Genomic DNA, 27,058 nt, shown 5'->3' on the forward strand with positions numbered 1-27,058 from the left:
TGTTCTTTTTAAATGAACTATAGGAAAGATTAATTTCATACAACAGCAGAAAAAACACCACTTTGAAACACATCTCAGTTTTTGATATAACTAGGGATACAGCTGAACAAACACTTGGGAATTGGGAATAATTGAGAAATCAATTTGGTCTTAAACGACTACTGTTTTAGAACCTCTTGCATCTTGACTGAATACCGCTCTCTACATTTGAAGGTAATAAAGCCTACACACTGCTGCAATTTTAAAGCTTTAGTGCAAAATTCAAGTATTTAAAATTTAAATTCTAAGAATGGACTTAAATTATAAATAAAGTAATACACAGCATGCACAACCACAAAATATGACTACTTTTTTTCTCTTTTAATCAGTCCTACAGCTCTAAAACACCTCCATTTTGAGAATCTATCAATTCAATTCAGCAGGGCTCAGGGATGAAGGAATAAGAACAAAATTTACCTATGTCAAAGAAGCTGGCAAGCTCAGAAGGAGCTATTCTGCCACATAAACAATCTGACTGACATGCATTCAGCTGTTGACTATTCAAATGTTCAAACACAGTTTGCTCCTTCGCCAGTAAACAGATTTATGCAGAACAGTCATCCTGCAACACGCTGTCTGAACACCACTGGCCATAGTTCCCATATCCAGCTCACAGGGTGAAGCACAGCTCAGCTTAGTAATGAGAGAACATCTGACAGTGCCACACAAGAACCCTGACAAAGCCTCATTAACATGTGAGATCTTCCTTTTAGAGGATGAGGACTTGAACATCAGCCACTCAGAAAATTTTGTCCACCTATCCATACAGTTATTGGATCTGTGCAGATAAGTATGTAAGTCCTTTATGTGTATTGTATATATGTTACATCCAGCATGGTTGTCACCCAAAGATCACTTATAAGTACCAAAGACTGACAAAATCTTTTTGGTTCACTGCACTATATGAAAACAAGGAAGTGATATAGGAACTGCTAAAGAGGAAGAAATAAGTACTAACTCAGATGGTATTAGGCATATTGGAATGGAGCAATCCAACAACCAAAACCATATTAATCCTGGAAAGACAAAGCTTGCTAAACTACCTCAATCTTCATTGCTAACTGGGAGAGTCCACTGAGCCACGTTTGTCCCTGACACACAGAAATGCAATCGATAGCACTTGCACCATCTGTGGGCTTGGTGGGTAACTGAGAGGGCAACCTCCTGCAATAAAACAGCCTTCCCTACTGCTGCAAGGCATTTCCTGAATGGCTGTCAGCAGAAACTATACCTTCTAATGCTCCTAGCTCTTTCACACTCCTGGAAGGAAGAGCATTCTGCAGAGCTGAAGCAGCATTCTGGGAAGTGACAGTCACTTCTCCTTAGCTATAAATGTTAAAGCTCCATATTAGACACAAAACACTTTCAAGATCCTTTTGCCCCATCATAGTGAATCGTGAAAATCAAATTCTAAAAACACTAGCAACAGGCATACATCTCACTTTTCACAACTTTGGTAACCAACAGCATCAGATCTCTACTGCCACAGCCCAGGCTTGCACTACTCCTTCAAGTATGGTCATTTAAATTCCACATGAGTCTCCTCGTGAACCTGCAGATACATTAAAATCACTTTTTGTACTAATTCTGTACAGAACTGACAGCTAAGTTAAATGGATTGTCCTCTGAAGTGTGTAGTTGGTCTTCTCTGAACTTACCTCAAACAGGTGTTGTAAAGGACTGGATTTTAGTTTTTCTTTGTTGCCAAAGGATTGGAAACCAACACCCAATAAGCCTTGAATAACAAATACAGAGTTAGGCAACAACGCAGAGTATGTTATGTTATTTTCATAAGCAAGTCTAGTTCTAGCACTGTAGCCAATAAAACAAATGCCCTACATTTTAAAACAATAATGTATGCTACAAAAATAAAGCATATGAAAAGCATAACCTATTATTCCACTGCATGAGAAAAACATCCCAAAAATATAATAGCTAGAAACTAGTAAAAAATACTATGTTGATTTTTCAATTCCTCATAATTAGAATTTGTGTTTCTGGACTTGTAGAGAAAATCAACTTTTACACAGTCATGACCTGCAAATGACAAGTCACATAGTGGAAACTGTCCAGCAACAGATCATGCTCAAAACTCTGTTTTGCTTTCTCCCTTAAGAGTATTATCATTTCAAGGACAATAGAAACAGGAACACAATGTGGTATTCCACATATCACTCATGCAATATTTTCAAAGGAACTTTTTGCTGCATGCTTAGAATACGCAGCTTTTTTCACATGTCCAATTTGGCTTCAGCTCTTCCCAAAAGCCACCTGAAAGGGCAAGAAATCCAAATCCCATTCTTTTTGTCTGAACAAAACACCACACTAACACCTTCAGTAACGTCTCTTAGATTATCTGACGCTAAATTCAAGGCCATCTTACTCCTCTGAGTTGACAAGGACCAGGAATAGGTATGCAGTTATCCTTTTGAAAAACCCTCTGCAACTAAACAAATAGCACTGTCTCAAGACTTCCCTCTAAGAAACACTGAGCGTATAGAAGCCATGGCAGACTCAAGGAAGAAAAACAGGTTAGGGTTTAGGAAATAAAATTAGTCTAATCCTACTGAAAGAAAGTTTAGCTAAGGACAGCTTGTTCTACAAACAATTGGAGTTTGATTTCCTAATGATCTCTCTTAGATATTAGTGTACCTAAATATTCCACTTTTCAATGCTGACTTCACAAACCAATCCCCAGCACAACTGCCAGTCTTTATTTAACCCAAACACATCCTTCCACACATTTTCTGTCTTCTCCGAACTACCTCCAGACCTTGGTACACTCACCAGTTATTGGCAAGATGCAGCATGTGTTGAGACCAGTTCTGACTTAGAGGTGCTGACTGGTTTGATGGCAGGCTAAACACAAAAGTTAACTCTCTCCCACAGGGCGTTACATTGTATTTCTATCCCTATTCAGCTGCCAACTGTCACAATTCCAAAGGAAATTAGTTTTCTTGGAGACATTTTTCCTTGTCAGATCTGGTTGAAGTTGGCCAATGGGTTCAAAATCTATTAGGAGCAGAGTGAAAGGAAGACAGATTGACAGACAGTGTGGCTGCATAAACACTGTTACCTTAAGAAACCTGTCCCAAAACTGCCTGAAGGTTGAGCACTTCTCTGCCACGTTTCAGCAAAATATGTTTTCAATCATCAAATTTTAAAGCCTCTGACAATAGCAGTTGTAAAAGAAATGCTGACAGACAGTTAATTACAGCACTGCTTCTGAGAAAGGACCACTATAACAATATTTCAATGCTGTAATTTTGTGAAGCATGACTATATTATTTGTTATAATACCTGTCATATATTTGAGCTAAGCCAGCCCAGATAAAGAGGGGATCACCTATTTTGGAAGAAACAGTTGGAACTACTAGGTCAGTTGTGTGCTGCTTAACAGGTACATGTGTAAATAACAGGCATTGTGATCTTTATACCTTCAGGAAACTTAGCACTAAAATACATAAAATTCCTTGTATTGAGAATTCAGAGTGCTATTTAGTATCTTCAAAGAAAGACAGAATGAGGTCAGCTGAGAAGCCTTTTAACCACATTGCATTTCATTGCTTCACTGTCATTGCCACATTGATTATACAATAGCATAGTGATAAAATTATGTTTAAGGGTCAAAAAGGAATGAAATATGCAATAATGAAACTGACTGAATTTTTGGTGAACTCATTCCGCATTCAATTCCTATAAACAAATTCTAAGTGAGGCAAAGCTCTGCTATAAGCTACTCTTTCATCAGAAACAGGATCAGGGAAGACAAGCTGCAGAGGAAATAATTTAACAAAGGAAAGAATATTCTATTACTGGTCTCAGTCATACGAACATTACACTACACTGTCTAAATGCCAGGAATTTAATCTGGAAGGATAATGGGTAAACTGAATATTTTTGTTACGTTATCTACAGTTAGGAATCTAAATACATAAATGGAGTGAAAGTAGAGTATTTAATAACCCAACTCTGTTCATAAAATTGATTCCTTGATGTCCCCATAAACAGCAGTACCATTGAAACTGGAGGGGGCAGAATAAAGGCTGGAATAAGCAAAAGTGACTGCTTAATGGACACTGCACTTTGTGTTTGCCATTCAAAAATAGTTTCCAAAGCTTATTACAAAAGAAGTGGGGGATTTTTATAGTTTTCAAATGTGTACCAGCCTTAAAGAATGAGCAAGTGAGGATGACTGCCTTTTTTTAAATGCCGAAAATATGTCAAAACAGCTTTTTTGAAGAAATTAGAAACAAAAAAGAGGACGATACAAATGAATTTAAAATGCAAGATTAACAGAAGTCAACCAAGTTGTGAATTCTATGGATGGGTCAGCTGCCATAAAAGAGGGATGGCTATAGATCCAGCAATTGGACTTAAATGATCTGTGGTCAGGGAATAAATATCAAGCTATGCAAGGCTGTACATGAGAGGATTTTTCAGTCCTCACTTATCTAATGGACATTTCAGAAGAGGTAGGGGTGTCTATGTGTGTGCATACATGATTGATAGTTTTCCACAACCTATTCACTTGCAGATTCTCCACCTATACACCTCTCTTGTGCTACATTTTAAGCAGAAGTTGAATATTTTGGGGAAAGTGTAGGGATATCTTTAAAGATACAAACTCCCTGGGCCTCAACCTGCCAAAATTTGGTTGTTGTGGAAATTAATTATGCACTGTGAATAATGAACTACTTTCCAAAAGGAACAACAACAAAAAAAAAAAAAAACACGCACAAAAAAACTCCACATAAAGAAAACACACAAACACACACAGACACAACCCAAATATAAAATACACATTGTTACAATTATTCTATTGTTGTGGCCTAGGCAAGTTAGCAAGCTTACTCTTCCACAAGTGTTACACATGTGAAGTCTGAATAAGGAAGACAGGATCACAGCAGACGTGCAACAGTTACGGTAACAGGTACACCTTTTGTCTGGAGGCAGCAACAGAAGTCTGCTCAGCCATGAGGACTCCAAAGGTGTAACAAGCATACTCAGAAAATAACCCCCAAACTACACACAAGTAATCTGAGAGAGGAGCTACTGAGGGACAGAGGAACTGTTGGGTAAATTTCCTCCTGTTATTTCTTGTACAGCAGTGCAGGTCATACTGCTGATGAGTCAGTCTGGATTGTTTTGTTCATATTTTAAGGAAATTAACTATATATTACATGCATGGAAACAGGATATCACTCTTTACGAGTGCAGAGTGGCCAGGAAAAACTGAAGCTGGACACCTAGACCATGTGATACAGTAGAAAAGGAGACAGAATAAACAAGTATTAAAACATACCAAACTGCATGCCCCAGTCACCAAGGTAATTTATTCTTACTACTTCATGTCCCAGTGCAAGTTTGAGATTTGCTATAAAATTCCCTGGTAAGGAAAAAAAAAAAGATATTACTATTCAGTTGTAGGTAGTCTCTCACGCCTACAAAGTTTCTGTTTTCTACAGTTTGTATAATCTGTATTTAAAAGGAAGAGGAAAAGCAATCAGATGGATTACTCCATAGAATTTCCTAAAATACTTCACAACTAAAAACAATAGTAGGAGTAATAGTAAAAAGCGAGTTCCTTTCTGAGCAGAAAAAGAAATGTCATGCATTTGAAAAGTGCCATAAAGTATCTCACACAACAGTGATAAAAACATACACAGGTGTATGCGCATGCACAATCTGCAAAGTACACAATCACAAAAAACACCTTTTAAAGTCTTCTTGTACTCTCACAAATATGTGTGTATACAAGTATGTATACATAATTCCATCAGAGTCAGGCAACCTCATACCAGGAGGTTAGGCAAGCACTCAAGACTCATAAACTCCTGTTAACTGTGATGTTAAATAGAGAACACCAAGTCCTGAATCTCTGTACACTGTTGGGGCAGTTCTGAGCTCTGCACTTAACGTGCTACACCCCAAACTTATCATATCACATAAGGACATCTTAGTTCTAACCATTGTTACAATAAAAGCCCCTCATCTCTCTCCTGAGCTTAGCAACAGCCATGGAATTCCAAAGAAGAAATACCCATATCCCCTCTTCCATTTTCCTGTGTTTCAAGGGTGTCTTTTAATTACAATACAGATGTTAAGGATGCAGAAAACTTTCTCTTCTTCTGTTGTTATAACACTGTATTACAGCTTGCAATTACTCTCAATCACATTCTCTGTAGTTAATTCATTCTCTTACCACGGAACAAACACTGATCTACAGAACTGTTTTTGAAAGTAGGTTTTTTTCCTGTAACAAAGGGTCCAGAAATGGAACACAAAGAGTAATCTCACTCAACTATCAGTCCATGAAGAGGCACAATTATCAACTTTATGTAATTAATAATTATACATGATACTTTAAGTACTTCATGACTAACACAATATTAGATGCACAGATGCCGTAGGATCTTCTACTAATAACCTACTAGTTTTTATTGTGAGAGAGGGAAATGAGGGAGCAATAATGTTTTCCATGTGTCACTAGAGTACTGCACAACAAACTTATTAATTATACCATTAGAAATTACAGCAACTGTGCCAGTAATACTGCCATAAAGTAATTAAAAGTAAGCTTTTTCCAAGACAGACACCAAGACATAACTATCTGACTGCTCTGCAGTCCAGTGCAAATTAGGAATTTAAAATTCAAAGGACTCATGACACCTCAATGAAAACTGAATTGGATGTCTTTGTAGAGCAATTTAAAACTACTTAATTTAATATTCACAGTCATAAAACTACATTACATGTGACTTAAATCTGCCAGCAACACACCGCTTTCTTCTCTTCACTGCATAATAAGCAAAAGGTTTTTAATTAGCAAGTTGAGCCTCACGTGGCCCCTCCACCAGAGGAGTGAAAGGTTAGCAGTGCTCCCCTGTCAAGTGAAACAGGAAGACAAAGAAGCCCTTTTGGAAGGCAGTTAAATGCACACTTACCTACTATTGTGGAACGCAAATGTCCTATGTGAAACCTTTTGGCAATATTAGGGGAGCTGTAACAAATTTTCACAAATAATGTTTGTTCAATGGACAAGACTACCAGATCACCAAGTCAAAATAATTGAACTCATGCATCTAGCAGAAGAGCTGAAATAAAACCACCATTTTCAATTTTTTCTTAAGATTCCCTGATTAGCTTCTGTTCTAGACAGCAAATTTTCCTATCCAACCAACCTTTCGTCCAATATCAGTTAACAACTAGTGTTGTAGGGAAAAAAGAAACCACAAAACACCCCAAAACCAACAGCAACAAAAAATCCAAAACAACCAACCCCCAACTATACTAGTGACAAAGAACTGAAAATATCTTCCCACTATTTACATGTTTCGGACATATGGATCATTCTCTTCACACCTTTATTAGAGATAAATCTGATACCAGGACTGGAGATCTTGTGTACAAGAATCAGTAACTGAAATCACATCTTCTCCAACGATGCCCCACTCAAAAAACCCCAAATCAAACAAGAACACAACCCTGTACCCACAACTGTTTGTTCTGATAACAAAATGGAAGTTCAGTTATGAAAATTCACCCTTCAAATTAAAGCCAAAGGCTTGCTTTCAATGACTATAGAAGCCTGCAGAGGGAATATAAGTGAACAAAAATACTTATCCATAAAAAGATCTGAGTCAGCCACTTTTCATTCCACAAGCAAGTGACTGTAAACAAAATTGCACTGGATAGAAATTTTGAGGCTAGCAATAGAGAAGATTTAGCAGGATAAATGCCTGGCTGCTTTAATAAGTCAAGGAGAAAGGTATTAAGGTGACAAAAGAAATAGATTAGTGGCTGAAAATTCAGATCATGTTTCTTGATAACAAAATAAAAGAAGCTTACTTAAAAACTGAATGCTACTATGCACTAAATGAGAATATTCTTAGTGGAGGGCAGTGTGAGGCATAAATCCCTTAAATATCAAAAATATATTCTGGTAAAAAGCCTCAATTCCCTAAATATAACTTATATTCTACTTGGCAAATTAACATTAATTAGAGTATTAAATACAGCTGAATACTGTAAAAATACGATTTAACATCACAGGCATCATACATTACAGCAGTGAATATCAACCAGCAAATATCAATTAGCAGACAAGCCAATTCTCTCAAAGGACTCCTCACATGTGCTTACCTGAACTCAATCACTGCCTTTTGTCTAGGCACTGCAGAGAAAATTTCACTTTTTACTCCATACTCTGAGCCATCTTTGAACACCTGCTGCAACACAGCCTAAAGCACAAGGAAGATAAAAAAAAATAGAAAAGAAAGTTTCAACAACAGAAAGCATCATCAGGAAAACTGTTTACCGGCCACACAAGAGACTGATCCACATCCTTTATCCACATTAGCAATCAGATGGGTGGTCTGCCAAGCAAACAAGGTCTCATATGCAGAAGAAAATGCCATTAGCTTTTGAAAACTGTATCTGACCAACTAAAAAAGTTAGAGAAAGTGTAGGCAGAGTTTTGGTGAAAATCAAGGCTGAATTTTGTAAAAACTTTCTATTTTCTGCTTCTTTAGTGCCAAGGAAAGCCAACTATTCAATCCTCATGTATCAAAACACCCCTTCTTCTTTTCCCCCACCTGCAAGTCTGTAATGCCACTATGAATGGTCTGCACAAAAATATGCCTGCTTTGCAAGCATGGAACCTGTGTGCAACACCTTAAAATATTTCCTCAACACAGTTTGTGGGAAGAGGAATCCTATGCTGACTACACTATCAGTAATGTGCTCATACAGCAAAGTCAGTCCCTGTACATACCCTACATATTTCACTTTGTCACACAGGTCAATACATTACAAACCCAATATATTGTACTGGTTTTCTGTGGCCACGTTTTGGTAGCAGCAGGGCTACAGGGGTGGCTTCTGTTGGAAGCTTCCAGAAGCTTCCTCCATGTCCTGAACTGTGAATGCCAGCCAGCTTCAGGATGAACCCGCTGCTGGCCAAGGCCGAGCCAATCGGGAATGACAGTAAAGCCTCTGTGATAACTTATTTAAGAAGGAAGAAAAAAGTTATTGCACAAATGTAATTCCAGCCAGGGAAGAGCAGAGGGAGAACATGTGAGCAACAACACAGACACCAAGGTCAGTGCAGGAGGAGGAGGAGGAGGTGCTCCAGGAGCCAGAGCTGAAGTTCATCTGCAGCCCATGGTGGAGCAGCTGTGCCCCTGCAGCCCATGGAGGACCATTGGGGTGCAGAGACTCACCTGCAGCTCACAGAGGAGTCCATGCCAGAGCAGGTAGATGCCTGTGGGAGGCTGTGACTCCGTGGGAGGCCTGTGTTGGAACAGGGTCCTGACAGGGACCTGCTAACTCATGGAGAGAGGAGGCCACGCTGGAGCAAGTTTTCCTGGTAGGACTTGTGGCCCTTTGGGGGACCCACGTTGGAGCACCTTGTTCCTGAAGGACTGCACCCCATGGAAGAGTGACCCATGGGGCAGCAGTTTCATGAAGAACTGTTGCCCGAGAGATGGACTCACGCCAGAGAGGTCCATGAAGGACTGTTTCCCATGGGAGGGACCCCACAGGAGCAGGAGGAGGACTCCTCTCCCTGAGCAGTGGCAGAAACAACAACTGACCGTAACCCCGTTCCCTGTCTCCCTGCACTGGGAAGGAGGAGGGATTGGGGGAAGGTGTTTTTAAGATTTGTTTACTTCTCATTCTCCTGATATGATTCTGTTAGCAATAGATTTATGTTTTTTTTGACTCTGTTCTGCCTGTGACAGTGATCAGTAAGTGATCTCTCTCCCAATCCTTATCTTAACTCATGAATCCTTCATTATATCATTATATTTTCTCTCTCCTTTGTCCAGTTGCAGAAGGGAGTGAGAGAGAGGCTTTAGTGAGTATCTGGCATCCAGCCAGGGTCAATCCACTACATATATGAAGCTGTATGCATTGGCCAAGCTTCCTGAAGACAACAGGAGGCTTTAAGAAAGCGAACCAAAGTGGAAATCTCATTTCATTCAGTGGAAACTTTCCTTCCCCCCCCCTTAAAAAATCACTTTAAAATTTTTCTGCAATAGATAATGAATAATTTTTTTTTTAAAGGAAAAGCATCTGTAGAAAACATTTTTATTCTGTTCTTACTGTGACACCCAAGAAGGCACACGTTAAGCTAGACACACACAAAATTTACTCATAGACCTATTCTCTTTATCAGCAAAAGTTACAGCTAGTCTTTCCTCTCTCCTCAGTGACATAATGCAAAATTACATGTCCTAATTCCACATATGTTTTCCAGCAAAACTCTATTAAGCCAGACACAGTTTTGCTTGAACCATTAAACTGACTAGAATTGCTACAGATAAAGCACCTCGTGAAATCCTACCCATAAATAAAATTTAGCTCAAGCTACTCTTTCAGTACTATGTTCTTATCAAGATGGATTGACTATAAATAGCTAATGAAAAATTAAAGGGATAAAGCAACTGATTGATAGGTATGCCTATGCAAAACACGACAAAAAAGGATCTTTTTATTCAGGAAAAGAGGACTGCAAGCCTAAGTGGAAGTCCTGATGGGAAAAGGGCTTCACCAGTATTAGGTAAGACCTGATTTCTTGCCCCTAATTCACATGTAGTTATTTTTCTCAGACCACAATATCATTTTCCACAAGAATTGTTAATCCTATAGATTACGGCCATGAACAACAACACAACATTAGTTGTTAGCTGAACAAGTTAGTTGAACTGGTTTAGCAATGCTTTCATTCAGTCCCCAGTCTAAAAGTACCAGTCATCCACATATCTTTATGAAGCTCTTCAAAATAATCCAGAGTACAACTGTCACACTACTCTTACAGCCTGAGCTATGAGGAGAGGCTGAGGGAGCTGGGGTTGTTTAGTCTGGAGAAGAGAAGGCTTAGAGGGGACCTCATCACTCTCTTCAACTACCTGAAGGGAGGTTATGGCCAGGCAGGGGTTGGTCTCTTCTGCCAGGCAACCAACAATAGGACAAGGGGACATGGGCTCAAGCTCTGCCAGGGGAGGTTTAGGTTAGATGTTAGGAAGAAATTCTTTACAGAGAGGGTTATCAGGCATTGGAATGGCCTACCGAGAGAGGTGGTGGATTCACCATCCCTGGAGGTTTTTAAAAAGAGACTGGACGTGGCCCTTAGTGCCATGATATAGTAATTGGAGATGGTTCAGGGGTTGGACTTGATGATCTTGGAGGTCTTTTCCAACCCAATCTATTCTATGATTCTATGATTCTATATCTTCCTTTCGCTACTGGTTTTAAATATTTTTGTTTTATTTTAGCAATTTTGAGCCAAACTCCCATGCCTCTATTTCCAATCAGATCCAGCTGGTTTAACTTACTGCGTATAGATGAAAAAAAAAAAACTAAAGAATTTCCTGTACCATTGGTTATAAAAAGCATCCAGTAACAACCCTTATGTTCACTAGCAAATTTTCTTCCTCCTCCATGACATGAAAAATTTCTTTGGAAGTGTCTTTGCCTTATTCCAGACTTGAGGCCACTTATCCTCAAGAACTGTGGCTTCTTTAATCAGCCAACACTAATATCCATTGGCTTGGTTATAAGCATTAGGTATGTACCTTCAGTCAGAATGTCGAGGAATACATCTTCCTTCGTTTTCCTAATTTTTTTTTAGTGAAGTGTAATAATAGATCTGCTATCAAATATTTTTATTTGAGGTAAAAAGAAGTCTCTTTACATGCCAGATCAAAACTTTTGAGTTGTAAACTGTAGAAACTCAAAGATATAACCAAGTAACCAAGCCTGCATTTTAAAGCAGAGAGAGGGGAAAAAAAGAGGAGTTATGGTTATCAGTGAACAGTAGATACCTTGTTTCCTCATAAGGATAAACTTTCTGACCCTCATTCCAAACTCTAGGCCTACATAACAAATCGGCAACAGAGATCTTCGAAGAGAACTTATGAAAGACAGTTTTACAAAAAAAATACCTTTTCAAGACAACAGTAGGTATTCTATAGTTTTATACCGAAGAATTTATTTTTACCTTAAAGCACCTGAAAGATACTACTCACCTTTGCTAATAATTCCCTGTTTATTGTAAAGTTCACTGTTCCTGGACCAGCGCTGATTTCACTCACTACAGCATCACATTTTAGCTAAAAGAACAAAATAAAACAGAAACTCTACCTGAAAACAGGTAAACTGGAAAACTGTAATTCAATCCACTATAAATATTGATTTAGTCCACTGTAAACATTAAATGTTATTTGCTAGTTTGAAGCAATCAGAAATGGATCATTTTCATCAATCCTGCTGGAAAAGGAATGATTTTATTATTTCCCATCCATGCTTAATAGGTCTGAATACAACTCGGCTTGAAGTGTCACACGTATGTTCTATTTCAGCTCCTGCCTGTGCACGGTCTGTGTTTTCTTTTGACTGGGAGCAGTAGTTGAACTCTTGGTACAGACAAAAGCTGAGATACATTTGACAACTTACACAGTACCTGACAGCACTTAACAAAAACAACAAAAAAAAGTTTAGTGACAACAGGCTGCAGTGCCCAGTGACACAAAATACACCCTAAGACTGGCTCAGTTGGTTAGAGCATGGTGCTGATAACAACAGGGTCGTGGGTTCAATCCCCATATGGACCATTCACTTAAGAGCTGGACTGGATAATTCTTGTGAGTCCCTCCCAACTCGGAATATTCTGTGATTCTGTATAAAATAAAGATGTTAAAAGGGCAATTTATTAAAAATTTTAATTACAACTATCCATGTTTTGAAAATTCTGAACCCATAAGGCATATCTGGGCAAACAACACCTAATGTCAACACAAATTTGGGCCTCTTCATGGGCTGAGAGTTTTGGATCTCAACCTCTCAGGTTTGAGAGCTTCTTATTAAACTAGCTTTCATAGCCAAGAAATTGTCAAAAAAAAAAAAAAAAGAAAAAGAGGGATGAAAAGCATATAAAGAAATGACACAAACCTTATCACTTGGTTAAAATCTTTGAGAGGCAAGCTATACATTTCTACTGAAGCTCATCAGCATGAAGAGGAAATTGTACCCCCATGCTAGGTCTCCAGCTTAGACACTGACCTAACCAGGAGAAATGACAGCTAGCCTTGAAGTTCTTTAACCTTCGCAAGCTCTGATAATAACAAATACCAGTGTTAATTCACAAGCTACATAAAAAAATCCCCAAACATTTACTGTTTTGATGCTGAATTTCCCATTTTACTGTTTTACAGAAGGTCCTTTCTACTTATGGGGCACAGAAAAAACAGAAATATACACCGGACTTTCTCCATAACATTTGTTCTGATAAATGTTTTCTACATTTGTCATTTGTCATGTCAGTAGTTTTCATCTCTTTAACATGAGAGCTGATTTGGCCCCTCCATAGCTTTAACAACCTCTCCTCCAACTGCCCTGTGGTTCTTTAGTAACCAGATGTCCCCATGCCCAAGGCTTGTACCAGAATGCCACTGTGCTGTACAAAGGCACAGAAACCCCCAGCACAATGTCCCCTGCACAAAGAACTAACAGCACAAAAACGAAACAAGAATTAGCCAGCCAGATGAAATCAAAAGCCCATGGAAACAAGACCCTTTCGACACACAATTCTCAGCACCCAGAGCACATTATGTTTCATTTAGTACCACGCTGCTGTATTACTTAGACTATTTTAGTCAACGGGAAAAATTTCCACCTCTTCTGCCTAACCTAAATATCTTTATTTCAAACATTGTGACCTATTTCCTCAGAAGTGACTAAGAGTATACTGCTGAATATTAAGGCACTCCAACAACTGTTTGTCATGACAAAAACTGGTAACTGCCTGCATTTTTCTGATAGTTTTAGATACATAGTCTTACTTTGTTAGTTTATACACTGCTCACTTCTTTGTAGAAGATATGACCAATTTAAACAAATTATACTAAATGCATCTCCTTTATTCATCACTCAACAAAAAACATTCCTAAGAGATTATGGATTCTTTTCTAACTGGCATGGTCTATGCAATTTGGGAGCTTACACTGATGGTCTGTTCTTTACTGTTACAATTGCTCCTCCATATAAAGCTTTAGGGCTAAATGTCCCAGGTTTATTTAATAAGCCACAAACAATAAAGGAGGGAGGCAATTTTCAGCTTCCTAAACACTGGGAATAGCAGCTGTTTTTAAAATGAAAGACTGGACACAGGATAAAAAACTTGTTCCCACGACAATGTAGTCATTGAAACAGATTACAAAGGAGGTTGTCAGATCTTTAGAGGCTTTCAACACCTGATTTAATTTTAAAAGTCCTCAGCAACCTCATCCAAATATCTTCAACAACCTGCACTGGGGAGGAGATGGGAACAGATAACTTCCTGAGGTCCTTTCCCACCTCAATTATTTTATGGGTCCAGAAAATCTTTAAGCTGCTTCAGAACTTTTGGTTGTACATCTGTGTACCATCAGTTCTTTCACCTGAGTCAGGATACTTATCTTGTTAAAGAAACAGGTCCAAGTTATGGACATCTTCAACATCTCAGCAGAGAAAAATGAGATGAAAAATAGTATAGCTTCTCAATAGTATTACAACTGGGTTTATTTCTCCTTTTTAACTTCTGATTGTAGAGCAATCCCACTGATTCCTTTTCACACTTGCTGGCAATTTCCTAGTTTATACTCCTCTGCATTGACATCAGCAACACAGCTTTAGATTGTGAATTTTTTTTTTGGCACGAATGATCTCTAAAACCTTAGCATCACCCTTCCGATTGCCACTTTTTTTTCAACTTTAGGCATGCCAGCTTCTCCAGATTTTTATTTCCTTCCATCCTTCAACATTTGTGTCACTTCTGTAGACCTTGTTTTTCAGGCTTCTTCTTTTTTTATGCTGCAGTTAGTCTTAATATCTCAATTACTAAGATTTACCAAACTAGCACCCCCGAAAAAAATTCCTGTTCTAAGAAAACTCAATTTCAAGCAGCTAGGGATTTGAAAGTTTGGCCTGTTTGTCTCAAAGGCTAAATTTACCCATTGTTTTTCTAGTGCTGGATTTTGCACCTTTAGTTTTCCAAGCTCCATTTCTTCCTCAAATGCTGGCAACAGTACAGACCATGGCACACCCTTTAGATACCCACCTAACTCCACCACCAGTATTATTTCTCTCAAACTATTTGAAAACAACAATTTCAAGAGAACCTCAAACTGCTTCTCCAATTCCCTGTGAAGATTCTGTGTACAATTACAAGTAGTCATCAAACTACTCCGACCCAGACAGATGCTTGGAGAAAGAACACTTTTTACCTTATGATGCCTCTTACAGCTCTAGTCTGTAAGTTTCTTATTGCATAAATATCTGATGAATGCATTAGCATACCCTTTCAGCCAGCTTCTGAGCTTGAAGATGCAAGTCTTGTGCTAAGCAATCACTAGAACTGTTTTCTATTACAGAAGCAATGGAGAGCTGGAAATCAGCAACATGCCTGAAAAAAAGCACATATGAAAATCAGGAAAAAAACCCTGTTGCAATGCTGGGGAGATCTGGAAGATCCAAGCTGACTTCTGCATATGACAACTCTAGTTGCCAAGCCTAACCCAGACACATATATCTGAAAGTTTACTATGTTTAGAAAGCTGCAATAGAAGACCAAATATTACCTTTGCTCTAATACAATAAAAAAATAGATATGGTAAGAACACTGTTTCAGAATAAACAAAAACTATGCTTATGAGTGAGTGTAATTTACTTGCTAACATCATTACCACTCTTGAGCAGGACACTGAAAAAAAATCCCATTATAACTTCACATTGGTTCTAAGCAGTTTCACATTCAGATCATTAATGCTGAAGCATTTGCCATTCAAGCACTGCCCGTAATTCGTACAGGTTTTTAAAAAATTATTTTGAGCTTGCTTGAAAAAATACAGTGATTTGATTAGACTGAACTATCTTCTTACAATTAAATTGGTACATAAGGTTTGGGTTTTTTTCTGTATTTCTTTTTCCCTAGAGTTAAGCTCTTGCAATAATAAGCATGACATAAAATAATAAAACATGACATAGCATTGTAAGATAAAATGTAAACAACTACCGTTTTTTGGAGACGGGAACGGCAGATATGGACTTTATTAAATTTTCTGGTGGCAGATCCAAAACCTTCGAAAGCTAAATTGGAAATAAAGAACGACTTGGCTTAAGAAGAAAAAAACCACGACAAACACAAACAAACCAAAAAACCCTCGAACAAACAAAAAAACCCAACCAAACAAAAAAAACCCAAGGAAAAATACTGCTTCCTGTTTAAATACCTATAGAGGACACATTGTTTGTATTTGAAAGCAAATTTAAACCCAGGTGAAACAGGAAAGACTTATTAAATATTATGAACAATAGAATAAAATATGCGATACAAACTCAAGAAATGTTAAAGGAGCCTTAGAAAGGCAAAACACCACAGAGGGTTGGGGTTTTTTTTCCCCACAAAGGATCTCGTCAAACCCTCCCGTGCCATTACCGACCGAAGTAATCATGGAGTGGCAGAATGGTTTGGGTTGAAAGTGACCTTTAAGACCTTAAAGTTCCAACTCCCTGTCACGTGCAGGGGCACCTTCCCCTAGACCAGGTTGCTCAGGGCCCCATCCAACTTGGCCTTGAACCCTTCCAGGGATGGTCGCTACACCTCACTCAGTTTATCCCAATCCCAGCTCGGCTGTGGGTCGCGCCCACTGCGAGACGCCCGGGCAGTGTGGGGGGACTCGTAGTGAGGGCGCGAAGGGGATGTGTCGGTCGCGGCGCACTGCCCCTCCGAGCCGGGGGAGGGAGCGGCGCGTACCTGGGCGGCGATGCTCCTGCGCCAAGACCCCGCCGCCATGGCCGCGCCGCCCGGCGGAACCTCCGCGGCCGCCCCGCCCCCCCCGCGCCGCTCCTTCCGCCCGCCCAGGGGCGGCCCGGGCCGTACCACCCTCGCGTTACGGGGGGAGGCGGAGGGGACGCGCCGGGAGCGCGCGTGCGCCAAAGTCCCGAGGCGTCCTTCTTCCTCCTCCTTCTCCTCCTCATGTCCGATAACGCCGGGGCGCGGGGCGACATGAGCACGTGCTCCGTATCCAAGGTGAGGCGTGGGAGAGAGGGCGGGGGTCTCCCCAGGGAGCAGCGGGGGTTGTGCGGGTGCTGGAGGAGCTGGACCTGCGGTATCGCCCGCCGCGCCCTGCGCCTGCTCCTCTTCCCGCCTCCTCCATTCGCCGCTGTTTCCCGCGTCCCTTGTGCCCAGGTTCCCCGTTGCCCCGTTCGGCTGCCTGTCCCTTCCCAAAGCTTTGGTGGCTTTCCGTGCGCCGGCTCCCTCCGGGCCCTGTTTTTGCCCAAGGCGCTTTGCGTCCTCACCGCAGTCACACGGAATCACAGAATACTCTGAGGTGGAAGGGATCCACAAGGATCATCGAGCCCAGCTCTTAGTCCTGCCCAGAACATCCCCAGGAATCACACCATGATTGGTGACTGACACATGGTCATCCATCCATCCACCTGCTCCGCTCTCCCGTTGGCACAACAGAAACGCTTCGCTGGAGCGGAGCGGAGCGGAGCTGTAGCGCCTGTAGGTTTTGTCAGCTGAAGTCTGTTGGCACTTCTTGCTTCCGCTTTCGAAGGCTCGTTGCTTCTGTCCCCAAAACTAATTCAATGCAGAAATAAAGATTAAAGTGCTGTCACCCACAGGTGATGTTAAATGTCTGTTATTGCCTTGGTATTTCCGAAGTGAAAGCTTTTATCTGGCCAGTAGTCAGGGCTGGCAGTAGGGACAGTGCATTCATCAGAGTGTTAATGCATAGCGAGACTTAAAATGTTATATTGAAACATCTGACATTTAGTCTCGTGCTTGATCATATAGTGAACAACAGCAGTGGTTTCGCAGCATCTGTTTTATCATCGCAAGACTGCTGTTACATTGTTTTTCACTCAGTTGCGATGTGTAGCTGGATCCTTTGGTGTGGAAGTTGCTGTGCAGATTATTACTCTCAGGAGCGAAGGGAAGCGCTTCCAAATAAACTTATAACTTAATCCAAAACTGGTGGATTTCTCTTCAGAAAATGGCTGTTGCCTTTTAGTTCGGTAGTGAAATGTGTCGCTCCACTTTGCCTCCCAAGTCCTTTGTGTAGTACTTTGCAGTTTTATGTTCTGATCTCAGCTACATTCAGTGGTGTGGGGAAATCCAATGCTTGTAAAGCATTCAATAGTATTTGTGTTTAGTTTCATTAAGCATATATTTTTCTTTTATATAAGTGATTTACAGTTATTCTGGCCAATTCCATTTGTGCTCCTGTTGTGCATACAGCAGCATAAATAAATCCGTATGTTAAGTTTTTGCAGTGGAATCGTTCCAGAGTGTTTAGCACCTGTAGAATAACCATAACTTTTGTCCAGCTGGTTTTAAATGCTTCTTAATATATATGGTAAAATGGAAAGTATCTGAAGGCATCTCCAGTTTATAAGGCTGTTTTTCAGTGAAGGTCAATGTAATGTCTTACTTGTATAAGAAAGGAAATGTCTGAAGTCACGCAACAGAGTGGCGACTGTGATCAGAATTGAATATAACTCTGGTGTTTGATTTTCACTACATCATTCTTACACCAGTGGCTGAACTATCCTAGGTCGTGTTCAGTAATCCTTGCTTGTATTAGCATCTCCATTGAGAAATATAGGATTGAATCTGTTTGGTTTTTTTCAACATTTATGTGTTTCCTTCCCCCTAGCTGTAGCATAAGAACCTTACAGGGAGAGTTTTGAGATTTCTGATATATAGGAAATCATTATAACTCTACAAAAGGGATGAGCTTCTGTAGAGAGGGTGAGGGAAGAAATTTCCAATTTTCTAGAGGAAAATGAAAAAAATCTCATGGAATTCAAAACTTAATACTTTGTGATGAAAGAGGTCTAACTGGGAGATGCCTTCTATCTGGAGGAATTCCTTGGAACAGAGGTTTTTATCTGAACCCTTTTGAAACCATTTGTCATTCTGCTTCTAACTATCTACTTCTTTGAGTTGGGATGCAGTTGTCCTCTAGTTTGGGCGTGTCATTTGCTTTTGTAACTTAGTAATACTCATTGCATTGTTCCGGATCACCTGTTCATCTCAGCCTCTTGCCTTTTGTTTTTAACTGAAACTGTGCTGATGTGTCCTCAGGGAATAATTACCTCTTAATTCCAAACCTGTTGGAGGTTTTGAGACTTTTAAAGAATATGCTGCTGTTATAGCTGATGGCTAAATTGCAGAATGTTGTGGAAAGATGTAAAAGTTCCTCACAAGTGTGCTGGGATACTGCTTCCACTAGTGTTACAGCTTGAAACAGGAATATATAGGGACAATATGTAACTTGATATTCTTAAGAGGCTGGCAATTCAGTTCAAATTATTGGTTTAATGGAGCACTGAAATTAAAGGATAATAAAGTGGCCTCAGGAGCCAGTTAAAATGATGCTCATATTGAAGTCTGTATTTTTTTTGCTATTCTCTAGGGCTGCTTTGTTTTTAAACCAAGTGCCAAGAAGAGAAAATTGTCTCAGAGTACAGGTTAGTGCATTTTTATATATGTTCCTGTGCTTGAGAAGGGTTAATCCTGGAAAGTTCATCACATCTAATTGAATTTGTATAATGAGTTCTATCATAGCTGCATGAGGTTTTCTGTTGCTTCTTGATTGCTGAAAACTCATTTCTTTGGAGGAACATAACCAAATTATTTGCTACTGTAAATGTGGTTTTTTTCATCTCCAGCAATCAAGACTGTATGGCTGTCATTGTCTTTGCACATTTTGTTACGAGAAAACTCCATACAATGCTGCCATAAATTGTTTACTAACTGATAAACAATGAGTCACTTTTAAGCTATGGGAGTCAGAAATTTATATCCCATCCATAAGTCTTATTTTCTGTGTAGTTTGCCTGAGTTTCTTGTAAAAGAAGAAAGAAAAGCCACTTGTGAAGATCCCATGGCTTCTGTATTTGCTGCATACATTTTCTCTAGATGTGTATTTAGGTGTGTTGTCATTTGAGGAAGACTGAACAAGACTGACTCTTACTGGAGCCACAAATAATGCTTCTTGAATAGTTGCTGATTGAGATTTGATTTGGAAACTTACAGTTCTTATTCCCAGGTTAAACTACTTTTAGCATCACCAGAGCTGTCAAAAGGTGTGACAATTTGTATGAAAAAGGTGGAGGGGAAATAATTAGGGCCAGATTTTTGTGGAAATCACCACAGGCTCTCATCCATTACCTACTGTAACATCTTCTTTAATATTAAACCCAAATTATTTTTACTGTGGAAGTTGTGACATCAGTAGCTCAGTGAATGAGAGACAGGGGAGTAGAATCCAATCTGTCATTGCAGGTCATTGCAAGATATATAAACCAACAACCAGAACCTGTGCACTTAAACCATGTTGAAATTTTGTCCCTTACTGGATATTACGTTTTCGTTTTTGCAAGCTTAGTAATATTTGGATAAACTACTAAACACGTTGTTCTAGTTAGCAAATGCTTTGAGGCAGGAAAATAAATTTGACTGAACTAAAAACGAGGCAGAGGTGAGCTAGTTTGGTTTCTCACAACATTTGGTTAGTGTTGTTCTAAAACAGTACTTTGATGTGCATCCATCCCATCTGGAAACCCAATCCTGTGAAGTTTCAGTTGTGAAGCTTCTGTTATCAATAGTTGATAATACTGTTACACTCCACAAAAGGCCTTCTGAGCATATTTGCACCTGTAGTTTGAGTTTTGGTTGTGTAAAAAAGTATATTATGCCTTGGTATGTTACCAATAATGTGGTGGCTAGATGTGTAATCAGAGTGGGTTATGTATTCTAAGTGATTTTTCTTAGGGATACAAATGAGGTGATAGTTCAGGGGAGACAATGAAAATGGAGGATTAGGGATGCTTCTTGTTCATCACTTATACTGCTGTTTTGGGTGATTTTAGTGCTTTGTGAGATTGTGCTCATCAACTGGTTCTTTTCTAGAAATCAAACCACTGCTGATAGTGAAGGAGGATTGAATATTTTATAGGTGAAAGAGACCCACAAAACTTTCTGAAGCAAGGAAAAGATTTTTTTTTTTAATTTTGTTTAATTTTAATAATAAAGGCTGTTTGCTCTGATTTAGCTTTAGCTCATATGGGACTGGAAGTCAGTTCTTTACTTTTTGCCTGCCTACTTGGATAATATATTCTGCTTGTTCCCTCACTTATTCTACCAGATACCAGAAGTTAATTAATTGGTTAAGAGAAAAGTCATCTCCCCTGAATATATATGTATATTAAGAAGTTCGTTTCAGTTGTTTTATTCTCAAGAAAAAAAAAATGTTTTGTTTTCATAAGCTTATTTGTGCTTTCCTTTGCTTTCTGTGTTTCTAGCTCATGATTTCGGAAACAGAAAGGATGATTCAGAGGATACTGAGTTGCGGTTTGTTACTTGTCAGTCTTTATGGAATCAAATTAAGTCAGAAACAGAGGTGAGTCTTGTGCTTCGTACTAAAGCAGTGTTTTGCATTTATAACAGTGCTGCTTGCTTCTTTGTTTCTGGAGGTCTTTTTTACATGCTTAAAAGGGCAGTTATTTAACGCAGAAATATTGACTGAGACTGAAATACTTGTCCAGAATATAAAATAGTAATAATAAATCCATTACTTGCACATTACTTGTAACCATAGAACTGCATGTTTTTGATGCTTCAACCTGCTGCTTCTAAGCTTCTCTTCTTAGTAATTGTCCTTTTTACTAACTCCTGGCATACTGCTGTCTTCTACCTTCAATTCAGTTAATGCTTGCCAGCCCTCTGAGGATTTTAGGCTGATCTTGACCTCAGTGTTACAGAGTTCATACACAGCGGTCCAGGACTCACGGTGGATTTATGTGAATACAACTGCATGGATGTCAAATACCGAATGACACAGCTGCAAATATAGTACAGACAGCGTGAACAGGCTTGTCTGATGGGGGACAGAGTTAATTTCATACTGCACTGTGGCCTCCTAATTGTTGTGTGTTACATGACATGCTGGTTTTGTGTCCATGTAACCAGCTGGCTTGCATTACGGTGTGACTAATTGCTTCCCTACAGCAGGGATTTCCTCCTCTATTGAGTGTCATGGATTCTGGGCAAGTATTCCGTGTTCCTCTGCTTGCATTCGGGCTCTAGACATTATGAGAAATTTTTTCCCAAAGTTTGTTTTGGGATATGCAGTAGAAGCCAGATGGATGTAGCTGAAAATCTGGACCCTTGGGCTAAAAATCATAAATTCCTGTAATTCTGTTCCTGCTATTCCATGATCCAGCTCACTTGGACTACTCAGTAGCCTTTTCAAACCATGATTAGCCAGGCTAATTAGCCAGGTGTAAAGCAGTGCATCACAGTGCCAACCAAAGAGAACACACGGAAATTTGTGAAGGTGTATTTGGTATCTGTCTGACAACTGCTGCAGCTCGATGGGTTAACTACCATCGTTGGCAGCAATGGTGGCAGCTGAGCCAGAAACCACTTTGGCAGCTACATGGTGGATTATAGGGAAGCTGACTTTCTGTGGCTACTTCTGGCAGATCTTCTTTCTTGGATCTTCTTTCTTTGGCACAGTGTTGTCAAGACTTTTGAGACAAATCTCCTGCATGGCCAACAGTGGCTACAGGATTTTTTGGTTGACGAAGTGTTGGATTTTTTCCTAGTGCTCTTCAAGGATTTCTCCCAGAGCAGCAGACACAGCTCATCATAGTGAAAGCGTCCCTTAACCACTCACACAGAGCAGGAGTGAGAGGCACAGAGCCACTGTACTTCCCATCTGGAAAATCATCATTGTTTCCTGCTCTAAGTCTCCTACCCTTGTTTTCTTTGAGGCTGTTGGGAGTTTGTCAAATACTTTTTCTGGTCTTACTCCTCCTGATGGAAGACAGTTCATCCTACATTGACAAATTTATAAGGACCTGTCCTTAGAGTTTGAATTGCCCAAGGGAAGATTAACTGCAGTTACTTTTGCTGCTACACATAGAATTTTCTTCATCCAGCTTCTAGGGTATCTGTGATGCTTGTCCTAATGAGTTTTGAATTACCAGCCTTTCATCCTAGTGTTGGCTGATGATGTTTTTTACACATTGAATAGCGTGGTAATTCACGTTGTAGGGGACATTATGAAGTCCCTTGTCTGAACTCCTGCTCAAAGCAGCATCATCTGTGAGGTCAGACCAGGTAGGTGAGGGCTTTATCTAGTTGAGATTTCATTTCTTATAAACTTTCAAACTCTGGTGTAGTAAACCTCATCTGTGGCAGAATACATGGGAAGGTTGTAGTTTGCTGGTTTGGACTTTTATTCTAGGGGTTCTGGTAGTGTGCTAAGGGAGCCTCCCAGGATGTTCTCCAAAGTTTTTGCCAGGGTACTCCTACCTGATGATTTGTTGGCAGGCCCTGTGCTTGTGCTGGTCACTAGTATCTCCTTGAGGTGTTGAAAAATGAAAAGGATTTGACTTCCAGGTACTTTGTTGTGGAGTGCTCTTGTTCTTTGTATGTCCGTCATGAACTGTGCTGTGATTGTGGCAGCACCATCTGTCATCTGCTTCTCACAACATGAAAACCTGACAAAAGTACAGCAGGAACTGTCTTTTGTTTTTGGAAGGTGAATTTTGGAAGGCTTTTTTGTTTCAGTATTGCAAGGTATTCCAGTTTTGACTCCTGCTGTCAGAAATGGCCTTGCAAATGTTCTTATTATGATAAATTTCATCAAGGGCTTTCAGGAACATTGTTTTCCTGTGAGGCAAGGAATTCCAGTTGAACTATCAGGATCCAGGTTAGAAACAAAAAGTGCAGGGCTAAAATATGGTAATTTTAGCTTTAATGTGAAGATAATGGTTATCAGACCACACAAGAAATAGTCATGACCAAACCCGGTGTTTGTAGCAAGGACTGAAATTCCAGTTCATGTGACTTTTCCAGAGTGATACTCTAGTCTTTTCACATTTTTATAAATAAAATCTCTCTATTTATGTTTACAGAAAGTACAGGAAGACTTGAATAAGCAGTTGCTTGATAATCTGATGAATTTTTTGAGCCGGTTTCATTCCGAGTTTCAAGAGAAGACAGCAGAATGGACTTGCCGGATGAAGTTCAGAGAAATCCCCACTGCAGCTCTTGTCTTAGGTAATTTTTTTTTAAGTTATATTTTGTTATGTACATCTGTTTAAAACTGACAGGGAGATCAAAGAAAATTACCTTGCTGACTCCCAGCAGTTACTGTGAGCAGTATCAGCTTCAAAACTGTTAACGGAAGAGAGTGGACTGGGAGAAGAAAGCAAGATAAAACCTCTCTCCCTTTTGTCTATATGCACAATAGCCCAGTAAGTCAACACCTTCCTTAAAGTTTTTTTTTTAGGCAGGGGGTAGCACTGAGGCACTGGAGGTACTTTGAGTCTGTCCCTGTTTCTGCCACCAGCATGCTTAAACATGACTTTACACAGCTTCTGTTTTTCTGATATATGTTCTTTCAGTGCATCTTTACATGTAGGAAAGCAGTGTCTGTATCTTGGAAAAGGTACAGAGAATGAAGAAAATGACTGTATATCATATTACTAAAGATAGTAAAGTTCTGAAGTCTGTCTTTTTTTTTTCTTTTTTTTCCCCCCCGCTTCTTTCTTTCAAAGGTTTTTAATTATAATCCTAAACCTGATTCTAAGTAAGTTAATTGCATTTTCAGTGGATCATTTTAGGGAACCTAAAATCAGGCCAATCCTTCAAACTTGCCATGTGAGCACTAACAAAGAGGGGAAAGTACTCTGCTTTTATAGGCAGTAGAAAGTAAAAAGCTCCTGCTTGAGATATTTCTGTGAAAGAAGCTCTGAATTGCCTTCTGGAGGGGCTTGTTCTTATTTTTTCTTTTTTTTGGTTGACTAAGGGTACTAATAAAGGCATTAAATAGTAGGTAGTTCACAGTGAATTCAGGTGGAGATTCCTACTCATTTGTAGTAGTTTTCCTCTTTACGTAAGACGTGAGGATCCAGAACTTGGGCATATGCAGTATTCTTCTGCAGAAGGTGAGCTTAACTTCTTGTCTGCAGACAAGTGGATGGCTTATGAGGATATCAATAGCAGGGATGTTGGGAAACCAGTCCTACTTCTTGCAGTTTTGCACTCTTGAGAAATCTTTCTTTTAAAAAAAAAAACCCCGAAGTATATGAGGGGTCTTTGCAGTGATTCCTGTTTCTCTTAATCAGGGAAAATCAACATGTATGTCTAGTCTTGTGCTAGTTTTTCATCTTTCGTCATAGCTGATGCCATGCCTTCCATTCCTTCCTTAACTGTGTGAGGTATCTTCTGTTTTTTGTCTGCTGTTCAGTTTATTATTCAGTCATTATGATCACAAATCACAGGAAAAATGCCCTTCAAAATTTTTCTTTTTTTTTTTTCTAGGTGTAAACGTTACAGATCACGAGTTGACTTTCAGAAGTGTCTCAGACTTCCTTCAGAATAACATTACTCCTTATATAGCCTTGCTGGAAGCTAAAGATTGCCCAGGTAAATAATGCAATAGTTTTGCTGCTTGTTTGAATAAGGTATCAATTAACTAGAAATTTTGGCTTTTGCCCCCAAATGTAAGAAGAGTGGATGGAGGGATCCTGAAGACTTTCTAAAGATTTGATCAAACCCACATCATCACAGCAGTAATGCCTACTGTATTTTAAGATGTGTCCAGTTCTTTTTAAATCAATAAAGATTGAAATACTACTTAGATGTAGCATAAATGTCAAGAACATGTTGCTTAGTGTGTTGCACGTCGATACTGTAGGCTGGCTTTCTTCTTGTTTAACTGGACAGTGTATGTATGTATTCCACTTTTTAAATGCTTGCAGTCACATTATTACAGCAAGAGAATGGGTATAATAAAATTTTGTCCCACTCTCCTTGTTCCTTTTTTATTTTTTAACTAAAAATAGTAAAAGTCATTTATGGCAGTATCCTCAGTTCTGTGGATTGGCTACCTTAGTTATTTTTAGGTCACTGTAATGGCAGGTGGCTGGAGTTCAGGAAGACCAACATCTTAACCTGAATTGTTGCTATCTAGGCAAGTTAATTGGATAATTTTTATTGCATTGACAACATGCCTTAATGCTTTCTGGAGCAGGAGATGTGCATTCTGGAGAGAGAAGGAGACTAGTTAGAAATGTGAAAAATAGTTGGGGTAATATAAAAAATAATTGGGGTAATATTTTGGAGTATGGATTGGAGAAGTGTTACTGAATAACCGAATGTCTTTACCCTGTGTCTAAAATTTTTTGTGAAGGCGTAAAAAATCTGATGCAGAAGCTGATGGGGCAGCTGATGAACTGCTATGTAGATGTGGACTCATTGGAAGATGAGGACTATGTGCAGGTTTCCCAGAATAGAATACGTTGTTCAATGTCTTCTCTTATCAAATGGTATGAGAGTGTAACAAAGGTATGTTGTTTAGGTTTTTTTTTAGTCACCAGTTGATGAAAATTCCTGACCTTTAGATGTGTTTAAAACAAGAATTTAATAACTGAAATTTCTGTCAGAAAATGCCAAAGGTTAACTTTTAATTTAACACAAAAAAACCCTTGAGATTAACGTGATTTGAATATAATATGTAACACATATAACAAATGTGGAGTTAGTTACTGTTAACGTATGAATGTCAGAATTCGGAAACACAAGCAAAAAGTACTGTTTTATCATATGTTTAATTGGGAACTAGAAGCTTAAAATGCAGTATCAGCTTCATGCCAGATGCTTTTCTCCCAGGAGTGCTGAGATGTTTTATTTATTAAAACAAAAGTTGATGGAAGAACAGCCATCCAGGGGAAAGGTACTGTATTACTGCTAATGAGCCATGATGTCATCTGCAGCCCAGAGTACATTGGCAAGCAGTAAGAAAATAACCTTCAAAATGTTTATGTATCTTTCTGTTTGCTAAAGCTAATAAAGTTTTATACTTTGTTTCTGTCATGAATACAGTTAGGACTGATTTTCTGATGACTTCATCAGAGCAGTGTGATAAACAAAAGTGTAATGAGTATATGC

General features: G+C 39.3%; 2 protein-coding genes across 5 annotated transcripts in view; one reads left to right on the top strand and one right to left on the bottom strand.

Moving 5' to 3' along the window:
* RARS2 (arginyl-tRNA synthetase 2, mitochondrial) overlaps positions 1 to 16,927 on the bottom strand; it is a 36,582-nt gene extending 19,655 nt beyond the window's left edge. The window contains exons 1-8 of one of the 3 annotated variants that reach the window (XM_051777954.1): positions 16,521 to 16,540; positions 16,094 to 16,167; positions 15,379 to 15,484; positions 12,072 to 12,155; positions 8,185 to 8,282; positions 6,987 to 7,042; positions 5,345 to 5,428; positions 1,698 to 1,774 (exon numbers count right to left, since the gene is read on the bottom strand). In XM_051777954.1, coding sequence (XP_051633914.1) covers positions 1,698 to 1,774; positions 5,345 to 5,428; positions 6,987 to 7,042; positions 8,185 to 8,282; positions 12,072 to 12,155; positions 15,379 to 15,484; positions 16,094 to 16,167; positions 16,521 to 16,532 — 591 coding nt within the window. In that variant the 5' untranslated portion in view covers positions 16,533 to 16,540. Of the gene's footprint in view, positions 1 to 1,697; positions 1,775 to 5,344; positions 5,429 to 6,986; positions 7,043 to 8,184; positions 8,283 to 12,071; positions 12,156 to 15,378; positions 15,485 to 16,093; positions 16,168 to 16,520; positions 16,541 to 16,834 lie in introns of those variants that run through there. The other 2 variants (XM_051777953.1, XM_051777955.1) reach the window with 2 other exon arrangements.
* Positions 16,928 to 16,948: 21 nt separating this feature from the next.
* The window catches only part of ORC3 (origin recognition complex subunit 3), a 34,329-nt gene continuing 24,219 nt past the window's right edge, over positions 16,949 to 27,058 (top strand). For both annotated transcript variants that reach the window (XM_051777935.1, XM_051777936.1), the window contains exons 1-6: positions 16,949 to 17,110; positions 19,506 to 19,560; positions 21,397 to 21,494; positions 24,019 to 24,163; positions 25,430 to 25,534; positions 26,301 to 26,455. In XM_051777935.1, the coding sequence (XP_051633895.1) occupies positions 17,057 to 17,110; positions 19,506 to 19,560; positions 21,397 to 21,494; positions 24,019 to 24,163; positions 25,430 to 25,534; positions 26,301 to 26,455 (612 nt within the window). In that variant the 5' untranslated portion in view covers positions 16,949 to 17,056. The remainder of the gene's footprint in view (positions 17,111 to 19,505; positions 19,561 to 21,396; positions 21,495 to 24,018; positions 24,164 to 25,429; positions 25,535 to 26,300; positions 26,456 to 27,058) is intronic.

Source organism: Manacus candei, unplaced genomic scaffold, assembly GCF_025592945.1.
Source record: "Manacus candei isolate 608988 ecotype Guabito, Panama unplaced genomic scaffold, ASM2559294v1 h1tg000011l, whole genome shotgun sequence".
Classification (NCBI taxonomy): domain Eukaryota; kingdom Metazoa; phylum Chordata; class Aves; order Passeriformes; family Pipridae; genus Manacus; species Manacus candei.